At 40.7% G+C, this 15,579-nt stretch overlaps 1 protein-coding gene across 1 annotated transcript; it reads left to right on the top strand.

Moving 5' to 3' along the window:
* Positions 1 to 12,143: 12,143 nt before the first annotated feature.
* On the top strand, positions 12,144 to 14,519 carry tbxtb (T-box transcription factor Tb; the record flags this gene model as incomplete). Its single annotated transcript, XM_083897949.1, has 8 exons — positions 12,144 to 12,349; positions 12,506 to 12,770; positions 12,857 to 12,991; positions 13,144 to 13,205; positions 13,307 to 13,368; positions 13,455 to 13,631; positions 13,949 to 14,081; positions 14,249 to 14,519. 8 exons carry the CDS (start codon positions 12,144 to 12,146, stop codon positions 14,517 to 14,519), a joined length of 1,311 nt encoding a protein of 436 aa, XP_083754075.1.
* Positions 14,520 to 15,579: the final 1,060 nt, after the last annotated feature.

Genomic DNA, 15,579 nt, shown 5'->3' with positions numbered 1-15,579 from the left:
GCGTCTCCAGCAGCTTTTGTGAGGAAAGACAAAACAGACACTTCCTGAACAGGCCTGGCCCATAAACTTCAGTAATGTGGCCATTCATTGGCAGTCTGTTAAGAATGAGACATTTCCCAGGGACAGGGCGACCTCAGAGAGAAGACAGATCAGAGAGTACAGTCCTCCCATAAATGTTTTATTCTTCATTTGAGGGTTGTAAAAGTAAGCAGAGCTCTACATTTTCCCTGCAAAGTTAATCTACTGTGGCATGCAAGCTTGTGTTTTTGTTCCACTTTTTTTTGTTGTTGTATTCCTTTTATTTTATTTTTTATTGTCGGACGAGTGAGCATTTGCCTCAAAATGTGTCCTTAAATGTTCCCTGTGGGTACCGCTCATCTTCATGCTCTGTCTAAGTAAAGATTAAAGGCTTTGTTGACTGATATAGGACAGGAAATAAGGTGAAGGATTTAGAGAAGATGGGCATATTCATCCTGTTTATATCGCTCTTTGCTTTTTCCTTTCCGGCAGCACATTATCGTGTGGGAGGATGATCTTGGCACACATGAGAGATTACCAAAAATGCATTCTTTTTTTAATCTTTTGATTCACTCCCACAGCAATCTCAATAGTTTTTTTTTTTGCTACTGTTGATAGACAGAGGATGAAGTCCAGCCGTGGAGGAAGAAGGCGGCGTGTGAGCAAGAGGCTAAGGTCCTGCATCAGGCTCTGCAAGATCAGGTTGGTATAATTTCTAATATAACCTCTAATTTCACAGAGAAGTTACATTGAGATTAAATCCTAACTAATATGGGTTAGTTGTCAGTAATTCTGGTTATTTTGTTTGGTGTTCTGGTAAAAAAAACAAATATATCAACACAAATTTTTAAGTCTGCAGTCATTTTTTACAATAATTAACTAAATGAGACCAAATTAAAGTTTCTTTAAAGCTGCTTCACTGACTAGAGTCAGTTAAACTTTACTCTCTGTGCTCCCCCCCCCCCCCCCCCCCCACACACACTCCACAAGCTGCCACTTCCTTGTAAGCTCATCTATTTTGGCCTCTTTCAATTCCTACTGTCTGTCCTCTAGCGCCATCTAGAGACCTACAGGAACATGCACTGTCTCAGAGATGTTCTCCATCACCGCTGTGCTGCTCTGCTCAAGGACAAAGTTCTCTCACAAAGACTCGTGCTGCAGCAAAGAGACGAGACGACCAGGGCAAAGCGTGAATCAAAGAACAAAACAAAGCAGGTACTTTTCTTAAATGAAGGCATTAAAGTCTTCTGAATGTTTTATTAAATATTGCATTTATGTTTCATGGTTTCAAATGTATGTATATGTTCTACCCTATCTGTGTTAAATACAGAGGGGGGGGGGGGGGGGGTTTAAAGGGATTAAAACATTGGCAAAAGTGGTTAATAATACCAGAGAAGTGAAAGTTAAAGGATAATAATAATCAACTATAGTGCCAAAACCCGTCTGACGTAAAATATATCTGATAAGATTTTTTGGGCCCTGGCCTGGTTTGATGGCCTTGACTGTCTCTCTCTCTCTGTAGAGTTAGTAAAAATGTTCATCCATGAGCTAACAGACTCACAAGAGCTTATATTAACACTCCATAATAATAATGATTACACACAAAGGTGTGGTTTAAAGGCTGTACACATTCCTATTGTGGAAAAACTATTATTTCAACCAGGATAAAGATTTGGAGTTTATGCTGTGCTTGTTTCATTGAAAGTATTATAGTTCCATTTAGTTTATCAGTCCTCAGCACAATGATCTAATGAAACACATTTCTTATGTTGCTTTTTACTTAAGTGTTGAATCTGAATATTTAGGAGCATTTTTGTAGAAAGTTATGAGAATAAAAACATAATCCGGCACACAGAACACTTCCTGTGCACTAAATGTACACAAGCTTGTGCGTCAAAACGTCTCTTTTCTGATATCTACTCCTTTTCAGTTGCTCTATAAGTGACATATAATGGTCATGATTGTAGAATTTAATCATGTGAACAATTATCTGGATGCTGCAAACAAACTCTGTTGCTCTGTGTCACTTTATCAAACTTTAACTTAGTCACAGATCATGGGATCTGATAAAATAAATGAGGACTGATCAACTCTATCCAGGCTTTGCTGATCATTCACAACAATCCTGATGTTCAGGTTATAATGTTTTAACCATGTAAAGCCCAAACCATTCAATAATTGACAAAAAATACAAATTCTTTGAAACTGGAGCCTTCATTGGTTATTTTTACTCATTTTGCGGTTCACAACCTTTTTATTTTGAGTGATGGTAGGCTTGAAAACAGTTGTTCAGACTTTAAAGATGCACTCTGCATTTCTCACAGTACACACATTAGGCAAAAACTCATATATCACATATGATACGTTTGGCGTTATAGGGTTAATGTCTCAATTTTAGAACTTGAAATGACAAAAATGACAATATTTACCTCTCTGCTCCATTGAATTACATGAAACCCATTTTTTCTAACCTTTGCAAATTTGAATGACGGGAATCGACTTTACATTTCTAAATTACACATTTAGATCCTTGTAAAATCTTAACCCCTTTATCTCTCTTTGCTCCCACACTTTCCTCTTTTGTATACATGCTCTTACAGTGTGGCCTCTGTGATTGACTTTGATTTTGACTGTCCTGTCTCTGTTCTGACTGGGTGTGAAAAGAGCAATAAGCTTCAGAGAGCGGCTGCGTGGAGGGGGTTTAACGCGGGAGAGATCCTGTCTTATCTTCCTCTCCTACAAAAGCCTCGCTTCTTCAGGAGGACGTAATTGTCCCCTCTAATGACTTGCACTTGGGGCCGCTGGGACAAAGACGGGGGGACAATAAAGGACTTTAGAGGCCCTCTCGTAGTAGGAATCCTTTGCTTGAAATTGCTGGGCAAATTCCCTTCACTCAGATGGAGAGGCTGTGTCACAGACACGGCGGTGAGGCAGGACCAAAGCAGGCAAAGGCAAGAACACCTGCTGGGGCCTAATTGGTCCCTGCTGCAGCTGAATGACTTCCTGTGGCTCCGTGTTTACTTCTCATTTGTTGTGTGTGCTCAGTTTCCCAGCCCCTGAAAGAAGTGAGGCTCACTTTTAAATCGCTCTTCCCACATTTTACTGTCCGTCTGTCTCCTTCTCTTTCTTCTTTCCTGCAGAAACAAAAGAAGCGAGCCTTCTCCAAGCTGCAGCACAATGACTCATACCTCAAGTCTCTCCCCAAAACCAGCTATTACCAGGTAGATCAGGCCCTGGAAGCATAATTACCCCCCCCAAAAAAATAAAACATCACACCCATCGTTTGAGTTATGTCTTATTTGGATCATGTGTCTCTATAAATCTTTTCTGAGATCTTTGACCTCCAGAAGCAGTTGGTCGAGCGTGGACGTCTGAAAAACAAGCGCGAATTGGAGGACTTTTACCGGTGCATTAACTACAACAGTCATCCATCACAGCTGCAGAGAAATCTGCAGGATGTCAGGAAAAAGAGTTAAGTTTCAGATCTGCACACAGTAATGATGGTTTTCTGCAGAATATGGAAATATAGTGATGTACAAATGTTGATTTGTTGACAGAGGTGGAAAGTAACGAAATATATTTACTCAAGTTACTGTATTAAATACTTTTTTTTGTGTATTTTGTATTTTTTAAGTACAATTTAAAATCAGGATTTTGTATTTTACTTGAGTACGTATTGACTCAAGTATTGTACTTAGTTACTTTATAAATCCTATCTGTTACTAAGTAAAAATAAAAATTCAGCACAATGAAGACCTACAGGGGGAAAATATACACCAGAACCAGACGAATGATGATGTGATTAGCACCAGCACAACATAGAGGGCGCGCGCCAAAAGTGATGTAACATCCTGTGTAGCGCCGGGCGCATGAGCTCCAAAATAGTTTTGGATTTCTAAGCCATTGTCATATTTCTACTACCCTCACGCAAAGTAACTAAGTAACTTTTACTTAAAGTACATTTCAAATTAACTACTTTTTACTTCTACTTGAGTACATTTTCAGATGACTACTTTTACTTCTACTTGAGTAATATTTCATCAAAGTATTGGTACTTTTACTTGACTACAATATTTTAGTACTTTTTCCACCCCTGCTTGTTGACTTGGCTACACACAGCCTGGGGTTTCTTTTTCCACTCCTCTTTTGTTGCCACATGCTTCCTTACTGTGTGAACTTTTTTCTTTCTCTCTCTCTATAACATTTTAAGGTCTTGACCTGAAGCACCTTGAGGTCATTTTTGTTATTTGGCACATTTTGATTTAACAGTGCTGGGAAACCGGTTTGCAGTAGATATGACTTCTCAGCACAAGACAGAAACTGATCCCTGTGCTGCTGAAGATGGAGGAAAGGAGGATGACATCTGCCACTCCAGGTAAACTCCACTGAGTTAATAGTCCTCTCAAGTAATAGCAAGATCACTTTGATGTGATTTGAACATTTAGGGAGGTATAATATGTTATTTTAGTGAACATCATTAAATTTTCACACGATACTACCTCTCAAGGAGGCATACGTCGTGGGCTCTTTACTTCTTTTCTTCACCAACAAACGCCAACAATAGTCAAACTTCAAAAGTGTTGGTGACTTTCTCTAAATCAGTCATTCAAATCAGTCAAGACAGTAGGTGGGTGTTCTGTTCTGTTGTGCATAAGGCCTTAGAGGAGAGGTAAATGTCCTTCTGGTGTCATATTCTCTCCAAGTTAACCTAGTTCCCTGGCGTCCTAATGAACATGTAAAACAAAACTTAAGGAACAGGAAATGACATCGACCACAGAGGCTACTGGGAGCTAACAGCAGTTAGCATTTGGAAAAGTGATCATTTGCAGGCTCTAGCATGTATTCACTGGACAGATAAATCCTCTGAGGCTGGAAGTTTGTGTAGGACTCTGTGCTGCACTGTGGAGCCAAGAATACAACTTTTTCGCGGACTTCCGGTTTTCGGATACCGTTGCCCTCGCCAGCACTCTCGCGTGTTTTATGGACAAAGCGGAGCTCCGCGAGACAACAATTCCATGAATTTAGCGCATTGTGACGTCCCAGTGAGCGCGGAAGTCAACATTGCGTGTTTCATCTCCTGTACTTAGACTGAGGAGAACCACAAAAACATGAGTGAGTCATCTTTTTTCACATTTTGCCGAATGATAGGACCTCCAGAGTCCCAAATATAAGGATGCAAATGATTTAAAAGTGATTTTGCGTAATATGTGCCCTTTAAAGGCTGATAGTATAGTATATCTACTGCATGCTGGAGCCACTGGTGGAGGTGAGCTGAGAGGGAAAACCTCACACAGCTGTAGAAGCCACTGCTCTGAACTGTGCTTACTCTGAATCTTTGTTTGCGCTGCCTTCAAGTGCAAACACAGTTTCCACTGCGGGGCTTGTTTAGCACGCACCCTCCTGCAGAAAAGAGCTGATTACTCACGTAGAAGTGAGATGACCAAACACACAATCTGACCCCACACACACACACAGCTCAGATGGCCAATCTGGCTCCCTCAAACATCATCTGAGGTAAAATGTCGTAATTATGTCCACTACAAAAGAGATTTGGCAATTGGGCCAGTGGTGTCACGTCATGCCAGCACTGTGAGCAGATGTTGAAATGTTTGGAGAGTTTCTTCTCTCTTTAAGCTTTATTGGCTTCCAGGCAAACACAGCTCCATTTACCAAAAGTGACAAAGATAATGTGAGCGCCCGTTTGACTTTGAGTTGTGGTTTCACTCATCGTTACTTAAACTTCCTTGTAGAAAGAAAATAGTATTATTTAGCTTAAGAGACTTAAGGAAGAATTACACTTAGTTTCAGCTGATTCTTTTGATGCAATTACATCAAGTACATCTATTATTCCCATTTATTTCAACTTGATTTAATTTCAAATAATAATAATAAACTTTATTTGTATAGCACCTTTCATATAAGGATTGCGGCTGAAGAAGTGCTTCACAATAAAAGGAAAATAAAATCTAAAAAGAAAAGAGATGCAAATACAACAATACACACAAGTGTGGAATGAAAAAAAACTGTTTTAACTTTGAAATATAACAAAATATGCAAATAAAACAGTAAAATACAACAGGGTGGAATAAAATAGGAAAAGACTATAGAGTCAAGAGGTTAAAACTCAAAATGCAAATAAAACACAACACGGGGTGGAATAAAAAATGAGCTAGTTGAAGGCTAGAGTAAAAAGTGTTAATTCTTCTTTTAAAAATATCTAGTGAGCTGGCTTCCCTGATATCTAAGGCTAGTGTATTCCAAAGTTTAGGGGCGTAACTAACTAATTTGGCGGCATCCCCAACTTTCATTCGACTGTTCCGGGGAACCTCCAATAATCCAGCAGCGGACGATCACGGTGTATTTTGCGGCACATGGCTTACAAGGAAGATGGCAAGTGCTACTTCATCTCTACCAATATCCCAACTCTATTAAATGTCTTTATTATTATAAGTTTATTTTCAAAATAAATAGAATTTTGACTACAACAGTTTTGGGCTGAAAATCCATGCAGCTCCGCTTTCTGTTTTTGCACCTGTTCGCTTTGTGTTTCTGTGTTGTGAATGTATAACAGAGCAGTGTCATGCTGTTAATTAGGACCGAACTCTGTTTAGTAGGAACATGTATAATGTTAGTACGAGGCTGCAACTGTGAAAGTGCCCAGTGGCCTTGGGGGGGGGGGGGGGGGGACATTAGGAGCTTGGTAAGAAAGTGATTGAAGGCCTGCACTGACAAGTCATCCATCAGTGTGAAATCTCACCGCTCCACAGACAAACACTGAGGCAGCGTAGCCCACGTCCACCCCCGCCGACCGCACGCCCAGCCCGCCTGTGCATGGCCACATTCCCCAAGTCGGTGAGAAATACTCAAAATAAAAGCAATTAGAGCTGAAGGCGAAATATGGAGTCAACAAAGTGCTTTGGAAAAAAATGCTAGCCAATGAGCAGATTTATCCAATCCGTCCTTCTTTTGCGGCTATTTATACATTTATTATTAGCTGCTGTGATTTATTGGACAGTGATGCAATTGCAGCCAGTGATTTTCTATATTTGTGGCCGTCTGGTCATAGTCGCTTCAACGTGTTGAATTTCACATGTGAGCAGAACAGATCGGCAATATTAAATTCCCTAGAACATACTGTGTCTATTTCTATAAATTGACCCCGATGGGTGGAAAACATACATAACACAGGGTTGGTCCTTCTGCATCTTATTTTGTAGGATCCTGCTAGGCAACATTTTAATCAGTAATTTTTTTTTATATACAGTATATATATATATATATATGTGTAGAATCGGCTGTCATCACATCAGCACTAATATTGTACATATATGAGTGCACACACACACACACACGTCGTCCACATCCTCGCTCCTCCAGCACTGGTGTTTGTATAGATCTGTTACCTGCTGCACTCTCCTGTGAGTAAACGCTGACCCGCTCATGAGTCCTCCCTCGAGCCAGTTTACACCCAGCAGACAAAGTGTGTTGTCACCCGAGTGCGCAGTGTTATCGGGTGTGAACAGCACCACAATATGGCGACGACTCTTGTGAAGTGGCAAACCATCGTGAATGTATTAGCAAGTCACGTATCACAACAACAACAACAAGAGAGGTGATGGAGATGTGTTTTCTTTCTTGTTTCATATGTGTGTGTGTGTAGGTTATTGGAGCACAGGTCCGGTTCGGGGCAGAACAAGGAGAAAAATGCAATCCAGCAAATGTTTTCAAAGGTTGGTGACAGTAATCTCTCTTATCAGGAACAGCAAATTCATTTTATTTTGTTGTTTTCTTTGTGTTTAACCCCACGACAAAAAGATTTTTGGGTTTCCAGCCGAACTTTTCTTCCAGAGAAATGCAAATTAGGTCAACTGGAGACTCCATGTAAGTGTGGGAATGTGAATGCAGATGGTGATTTGACTCTCTACATCTCAGCTGTGTTGTGGTCTGATCTGTTCATGGTTGTATCTGGGATTGGCTTCATTCCCTTCAAAGGTTCGGTGTGTAACGTTTCGTAAAATTAAGGTGAAATTGAGTACGCTATACCCAAATGTATGTAAGGCAAGGGCCTTGCTTTACAGAAGCTGCCGATATCTTGAGCTGTCATTTACGGAATCGATAAACCAACGTTTTGAAGTTGACGTCATCCTTTCTCGTACGCAAATCTCGTCGTAGTTCTTAGGGAATGGAGGGATCCGATTACAGGCTGAGTTCAGGCCTGATCCGATCACAGAAAAACCACGCTCGGAGGTGGTTTGAGGTGATGCGTTCGATGACATTACTGAGCTGCTGGAATGCAATCTGTCCTAAAATTAGAGGCTGATCTGACTCGTCTGATTCAGGTTTGCTGTTTCTTTACACTTATCTCTACTCATGTTACATCAACACGAGTAGAGCTTTGATTCACTCGTGCTCCTCTCGTCTGTTTTCTCATCAAAAGTGTTCAAAACCTATCCAATCACATGTTGTTACAGAAGACACATCCAGGATGCAGGCGAGAACAGCCATACCACCAGTCACCACTTTCCATATAGCTTCTCATATAAAGACTGACATTATTCCTAGTTTTTTTTTTTATGGTAGCTACGTTCCAGGGAGTGGACTAGAGAAAGAAGAAGAAGAGAGAGATGAGGTTATGCTCAGGTGCTGAGATGAGACTCATTTTTCTCTCACCTCTGTGTCAAGTTGGGCCTGAGCAAACAGAGGAAGAGCCTGAGTGGAGGGCTGAGCAGTCGAAGGCAAACAGTAGTCAGACAAGACCGGTCCAAGCATTACTCACTGCAACTGAGAGCTGACGACTGGAGAGGCCCGTCATCAGGGTCCAGGCTCTACATGGATGTCAGGCACCTATAGTCTGGATTTTATGTATATGTTTTGGGACTATGGGGAAGTTATGGAAGCACAACCACTGTAGTTTGATGGTATATGTCCAAATCTTGTTGTATCTCTTAGTTTTTTTTGTAATGTAGTTGGTTCTCTTTTGGTTTTACGTGTAATAGTTTTGAAGGGCAGCTTTGTTTCTTTAACAATTCAGTTACTCTGAGGCTTTACTCTGTGCAACAGCATCACAAAGATGTTTTTTTTAACATCATATTTTATCTTCGTTTTTAAATATTCATGTGAAAAGTTGATTAGAACAATCTTTCAACCACTACGACAAAAATGTGAGTAGTTTGACTGACAAAACTATTTACCTTTACATATAATTTGTGTTTTTCTGACTTGAACTTAAACTTGAAAGGTTGCCACGTAAAAGGCGGTTGTTTCAAATCAGTCTACGCTTCATTTTCATGCAAAAAGTTGTCACGAGAACACGTTGACATTAATCACCTTTGTTTCCCACAGAGTTCACTTAATAAAAACGGCACAGAGATTTGTCCTGAAACCGTTTAAAAAACATTTACAACGACACTGTTTTGGTCCCGCGGAGTAAAGACGTGCTTGAATGAGTGTTTATTCGACTTGCACCTGCGTTTTTTTTTTTCTCCTTTGAGGGTCGGGTGAATGGGCTGGCACATCTACAGCTACCATATAGAGCAATAACATTAATTCACAGTGCTGCAGTCTCACATCAGGAAGTGGCCAAGTGTGACAGTTAGCGCTGGGTGGGGTGTTGGAGGAGAGGAAGGCGCCAGATGAGACACTAGGACTGTGGGAAATTACACCGCTATGACACCTCCAACTTTAACACCGTAGTTATCTTCGCTGGGGATGTCTCTGTTTTTAAATTACTAAATGATTAATGGACAAGGATATGATGAATTAATGTAATATGTGCCACCCATAGATGAAAGTGCCCACATTTGCAACTCTACAGCCCAACATTATGAGGATCTTCCAAAGCAACGTGCCTGATTTGGTAGGTCAGACACTTTTTTTTAAGTACAAAATGCAAAGTGTGAAGGAGACAACTTTACTTTAACTCTTTCTCTGAACAGATTATCCCTGAGATTCCCGAGAAGAGCAGGAAAGCAGAGATTTACTTGCGGCGGCTGAGACAAATGCATCGCCTTTGCTTAAACAACATGTTGATCTGTCAAAGGTTGGTAAGGCTGGATTAGATGTTTTAGGGCCGCTCAGTGAGGAGACAGGCGATCTGGAATGTCGTCAAAAAAAAAAAAGAGTCTTTTAACTGCCTTTAAACTCTTGAAACTGAGCGGGGTTTGTTTTTCTCTGCTTGCTGTGAACTCTGCTCCAGACTGTTGGACGGAGGAACAGACTCACTGTGCTGGCAGCAGGAACAAGGCGTCCAAGATTTGGTTAGTAACACAAACCAGCCACAACACAACACAACACAACACAACACTGCAGAGCTCTGTGGAAGATAACACATAACTGTCACACACTATATGACTTTCAATTTTATTTTTATTAGTATTATTATGTTTGTTTTTTTGGCAAGCCACCATGGAAACAGGTCACACTGAGCTGAATTGTCAGATTATACAGTGGTTGATTACCAAAAGCAGTGTTTCTTCTGTCCTTCTTCCTCTTCCATAGGTGCTTCCTGGTGTTGACTCCAAACAAGGGAAGATGAGCCGAACCATCCTGCCTCCTCTTACCGCTCTGAAACCACCCACACCAGGAGACCAAGAGAAAACCATCATGTACCCAACTGCTGAGCAGAGCCACCACAGCCAGGTGCATGTAAACAAATATCCAAGAGGTTTTTGTTGGTTTGTTTTAATGGATTTTCCTGAAAACAAAAGGACTGGTTGTGTGGGTGTTTCCTTTGCAGCCGCCAGCGTTTTGAGACTCCACTTTGGGACACAGCAAGAAGTGTTTGCTGCCGTCAAACACCTGGTTCCTTACCCATTGAAGAAGTGTTTCAGCAAAAGCACACACTGGTAACATTATGTCTCAGATTACAGTCATTTTTTGTTATTTTTGTTATTATATATATATACAGTACATGCTTTTTCTGTTCTCTCTCTAGATCATTGACTGTGGGCTCAAACTGTGGAGAAACTTTACTGAAAACACACGTCACTGAAGAACCTCTTTATCAGGATTATGTCCATTTTTTTTTTCATATTACAGATTAACTGACAAAGTAATACATTTAAAAATACATTTAAAGTCTCAATGTCTAGTGATTTGTGACAAGAGGTTTGTTCTTCATAATAACACATAGACATGATAAGTATAATGTATTATTATTGCACTATAACACTGACTCTCTAACACATTTCAAATCCAAATTAAAAACTCACCTGTTCACAATAGCATCCCGTTTTAAAATCTTTTATTCTATTTTATTTTATTTTAAATGTATAATGTGTTGTATTGTATGTAATGTGACTTTGATTGTCTGGAAAGACACCAACAATAAAATATATTATTATTATCTATTATTTAATAACTTATAAAGTGGAGTAATCTAACATTTTCTTGTCAAATTATAACATAATACAATAAAACCACTAACTTTCCCTTAAATATCTGACATAGATTCAATAAATATAATGTAACTTTATATATAAAATGCTTTAATCCAGTTAAGTAATGTCCTTTAACAGTTTGAAAGTGAAGGTTGTTTGTTTTGTTTTTTAAACAGAGATTATTTGCAGCAGACTCACGATAAACATCTGTATCCATTTCCATCTTAAACACCGGTCCCTGTCGCCCAGATGTGTTATTATTAATGTGGTTTTTTTTGGACTACAGTGGAGCTCAGTGGCAAAAGAAAAAACGCAGCGCTGAAACTTAAATGACAAACACATCTGAGCTTTTGTGGAGCTGAAGACCAACCGCGGACAGTCAGACTACAGTGGTGTCATTTCTGCAGGTGTGGCTTTGATCTAAGTGTCAATATTTACAGGTTGATGTAATAAAATAGGCTAAAGTGCTTTATTCAAAACCGCTGTCATCCTGTGTACCTCAGTGATATGGCCGCTCACAGCCAATCAGTGCAGAGGCCGCAAAGATCAAAGAGGAGATGAGCCAACCATCTCTGCTCCAAACACCCATCCTGAGATGCAGCTCCTCTTCTCACTATATATTTGGGAGGTGTTTGTGTCCCTCAGTGTCCTGAGCTGAAGTTTGTCTTTGTGGAGAATCAAGAAAGAAAGGAACTTCGGGGATAGATTTATTTTTCTTTTACTTCAAACCACAAGTCCTGTAACAGAATGGCCACAGGCGCGAGTGAGTGCGCAGGGAAGGCCAGCCTTTACCGGGTGGATCACCTCCTCAGTGCGGTGGAGAGTGAGCTGCAAGCCGGCAGCGAGAAGGGCGACCCCACGGAGAGGGAGCTGAAGGTGTCTCTGGATGAAAACGAGCTTTGGCAAAAATTTAAGGATCTTACAAATGAAATGATAGTGACCAAGAATGGCAGGTGAGCTGAACTGTGCGTAAAATCGTTGAACTGTGCGTAAAGTATAGTTAAACTGAGCGTCAAGTATCGTTCGACTGTGCGTAAAGTATCGTATTATCACAACTAATAAATGCGTTTATGTATTTTAATCATTTTCTTTTTTTACTTCTCATCAAGGCGCATGTTCCCCGTGCTGAAAGTGAACGTGTCCGGATTGGATCCGAACGCCATGTATTCTTTTCTGCTGGACTTTGCATCCGCAGACAACCACAGGTGGAAATATGTGAACGGGGAGTGGGTCCCGGGAGGAAAACCCGAACCCCAAACTCCCAGCTGTGTGTACATCCACCCGGATTCCCCCAACTTCGGAGCGCACTGGATGAAATCTCCTGTCTCCTTCAGTAAAGTCAAACTCACCAATAAACTCAACGGAGGAGGGCAGGTAAGAAATCTCATTCTTTGGTGTTTTATTTTCAAAATAAAGTATAAAATGAAAACGTGTAACTCTGGTTTATTCTGTGTTTGCAGATCATGTTAAATTCCTTACACAAGTACGAGCCACGCATCCACATAGTGCGCGTCGGAGGCCCGAGGAGGATGATCACCAGCCACTCTTTCCCAGAGACACAGTTCATTGCGGTGACAGCATATCAAAACGAAGAGGTAAATAACGTGTGGAAATAACATTTTATTCTAAAAAGTACATCAAAAATAACTTTTTTTGTCGTGTGCGTAAATGGTGTGCGTAATTTGCGCACGATCTGGTTCATCAAACACAAAAGTCACTTTCTGTCCTTTGTTCATTTTGTTTTTAGATAACTGCTCTTAAAATCAAGTATAATCCTTTTGCCAAGGCCTTCCTGGATGCAAAGGAGAGGTAAGAATTCATGTGAAGTTTTGTTTCACACAAAAAAAGGAGATTTGAAAATGTTCAGTCCAACAATATCCAGGCAATTAATGATGTCTATTTTTTGCCAGAAGTGATAGCAAAGACTTCAGAGAAGATGCCACTGAAAACCAACAATCAAACTACTCCCAATGTCAGTATTTATTTATATTTTGTCCAGATTTCTAAATGTAAAATCATATTATCTCCTAAAGTCTGTGTCTCTTTTTGTGGAGCCAGTGGGTGGCTGGTTTATTCCTGGCACAGGTTCCTTCTGCCCTCCTGCCAGTCCTCATGGTCAGTACGGGAGTCCCATCTCTCTTTCACCGTCCCACGGCTGCGAACGCTACTCCACCCTGAGGAACCACCGCTCTGCCCCTTACGCCAGCCCATATGCCCACCGGACCAACTCGCCCAGTGAGTGTCTCACTTCCAACTTCTTACCTCCATACGTCCAGGAATTGCACCACCACTTCCTCTCTATTATAGCTATTAACAAGAAACGCAAACGCTGCCATGTGAGGAATGTTTTTGCATTCCTCTGGCTTTTGTGTGAGTTGTAGCCACAGAGCTGTAAATGGCTGAGTTTCAGACGAGGAATGTACAAGCAGAAGATCCACACATTTAACTGTCATATGGCACAAATCCTGAATCATACTGAGAAAATTGGACAAAATTGGACAAAATATATGTGCAACTATCACTGACCTGTGTGTATCTGTTTCTGTTTGTAGCTGGTTACACCGATAACTCCTCAGCTTGTCTATCAATGATTACAAGCCATGATAACTGGTCCAGTCTGCAGATGCCAACACATTCCAGTATGATGCCCATGGCCCATAATTCCACCTCTGGTACCAACTCTAGGTTTGTATAATGCTACTTTTTTTTTATTTGTTGCAAAAAAAACAAAATCTGTGTTTGTCAGACATGTAACACATAGGTACAAGTTGAACTGTTGCCAGTGTCGCACCTCTAAAACATCCCCCAGAGTGAGTGAGTAATATGTTTTCTGTCCATCTCTCTGTATACAGTCAGTACACCAGCCTGTGGTCTGTGAGTAACTCGCCCTTGACTACCGTGTCTCAGAACGGTGGGATAAACAACAGCCTGAGCTCCCAGTTCCTCCGCGGGTCCAACAGCCACTACCCTGGGCTGTCTCACTCTGTCACACTGCCCTCCTCTGGTTCCCCCATGTATGATAACGGCACAGGCACAGAGGTGCACGACGCAGCTCAGTACGACACGTCTCCACACGGGCGACTGCCCTCAGCCTGGACTCCTGTTACACCTCCCTCACTCTGATTAAAGGTTTTAAATCAACCTTCATGAGCGAAGGACTGCTCCAAGTTGTTTTCAAAGAGCTTAAATTAGTCAAAGTCCTCTACAATCTTCTCTTTGGTCACTTTGAAGTTGGTGTGGAAACAGTACGACAGAGAATATGAGTTCCTGTACTGGTTTATGCAGTGTTTTATGAAGTAAAATGTCTATTTTTGTTGATTTTTCTTTTCATCAAACGGTAGATAATGTATAAGTTAATGTCTGTGACCGGGAACCATGTGCACCCTGCTTATATTAAGCACGAGAGTCCATGAGATTTCCCACATCAAATTGTACAGCAGAAAAGTTAACGTGTTAATATTGTAAATGAAAATGTACCGAGGGGATTTATGTGTAAATAGATTAAGCTTTTGTACCTCGGGGGACACTTTTTGCCATTAAAAGAAAAATGTATGTTGAGGTCACTCCGGTGCTTGTGCCTCACTTCCTGTTGTACATTGTTCATGACAATATTTTTTATGGTCATTTAAAAAGACTGACAAAGTAATTCAGAAAAGGACAGATTCGAGTGCTCTCTGTGATAGTGGCCCAAATGATTTTATACTAAAATGCCACATGTAATGCAGAAATCAGCACCAGTTTTGTTAAATTGCTGAATGTAAACCATCCACAAAAGATATATCTCACATAGCAAATAACCTCTAAAACATGTGATTAGGAACTTTCACCCCTTAGTGTACAGCCTGCTGTGAATGTTAGGCATACGGAGAAAAAACATTCCCTATTTCTATACCCGTTTGTGGAAAAATGAGCTGGAAATATAACATTAGGAAATGAAATCTTTCATATATGGCTGTGAAATTTAAAGAAACTTCATTTTGGCAGAGTCAAGTCAGTGACGTCACTTTTTAGATATGCTGTAAAAGTGAGGACTAACTCATCCTCATCCGGCTCACTGTTTGAGAGCATAGAGCAGCAGAGACTGAGCGTTTTGCACACATAGGTGAGGAATTGCATCTGCGTACATCTGAGGGACGGACTGTATAGACTTTGTGCGGATGCCACAGTGAGAAGCCTCACTTAT

Source organism: Microchirus variegatus, assembly GCF_963457635.1.
Source record: "Microchirus variegatus genome assembly, chromosome: 11".
Lineage (NCBI taxonomy): Eukaryota > Metazoa > Chordata > Actinopteri > Pleuronectiformes > Soleidae > Microchirus > Microchirus variegatus.
The sequence above is the reverse complement of the archived record's forward strand: the minus strand, read 5'-3'. Positions and strand labels throughout refer to the sequence as shown.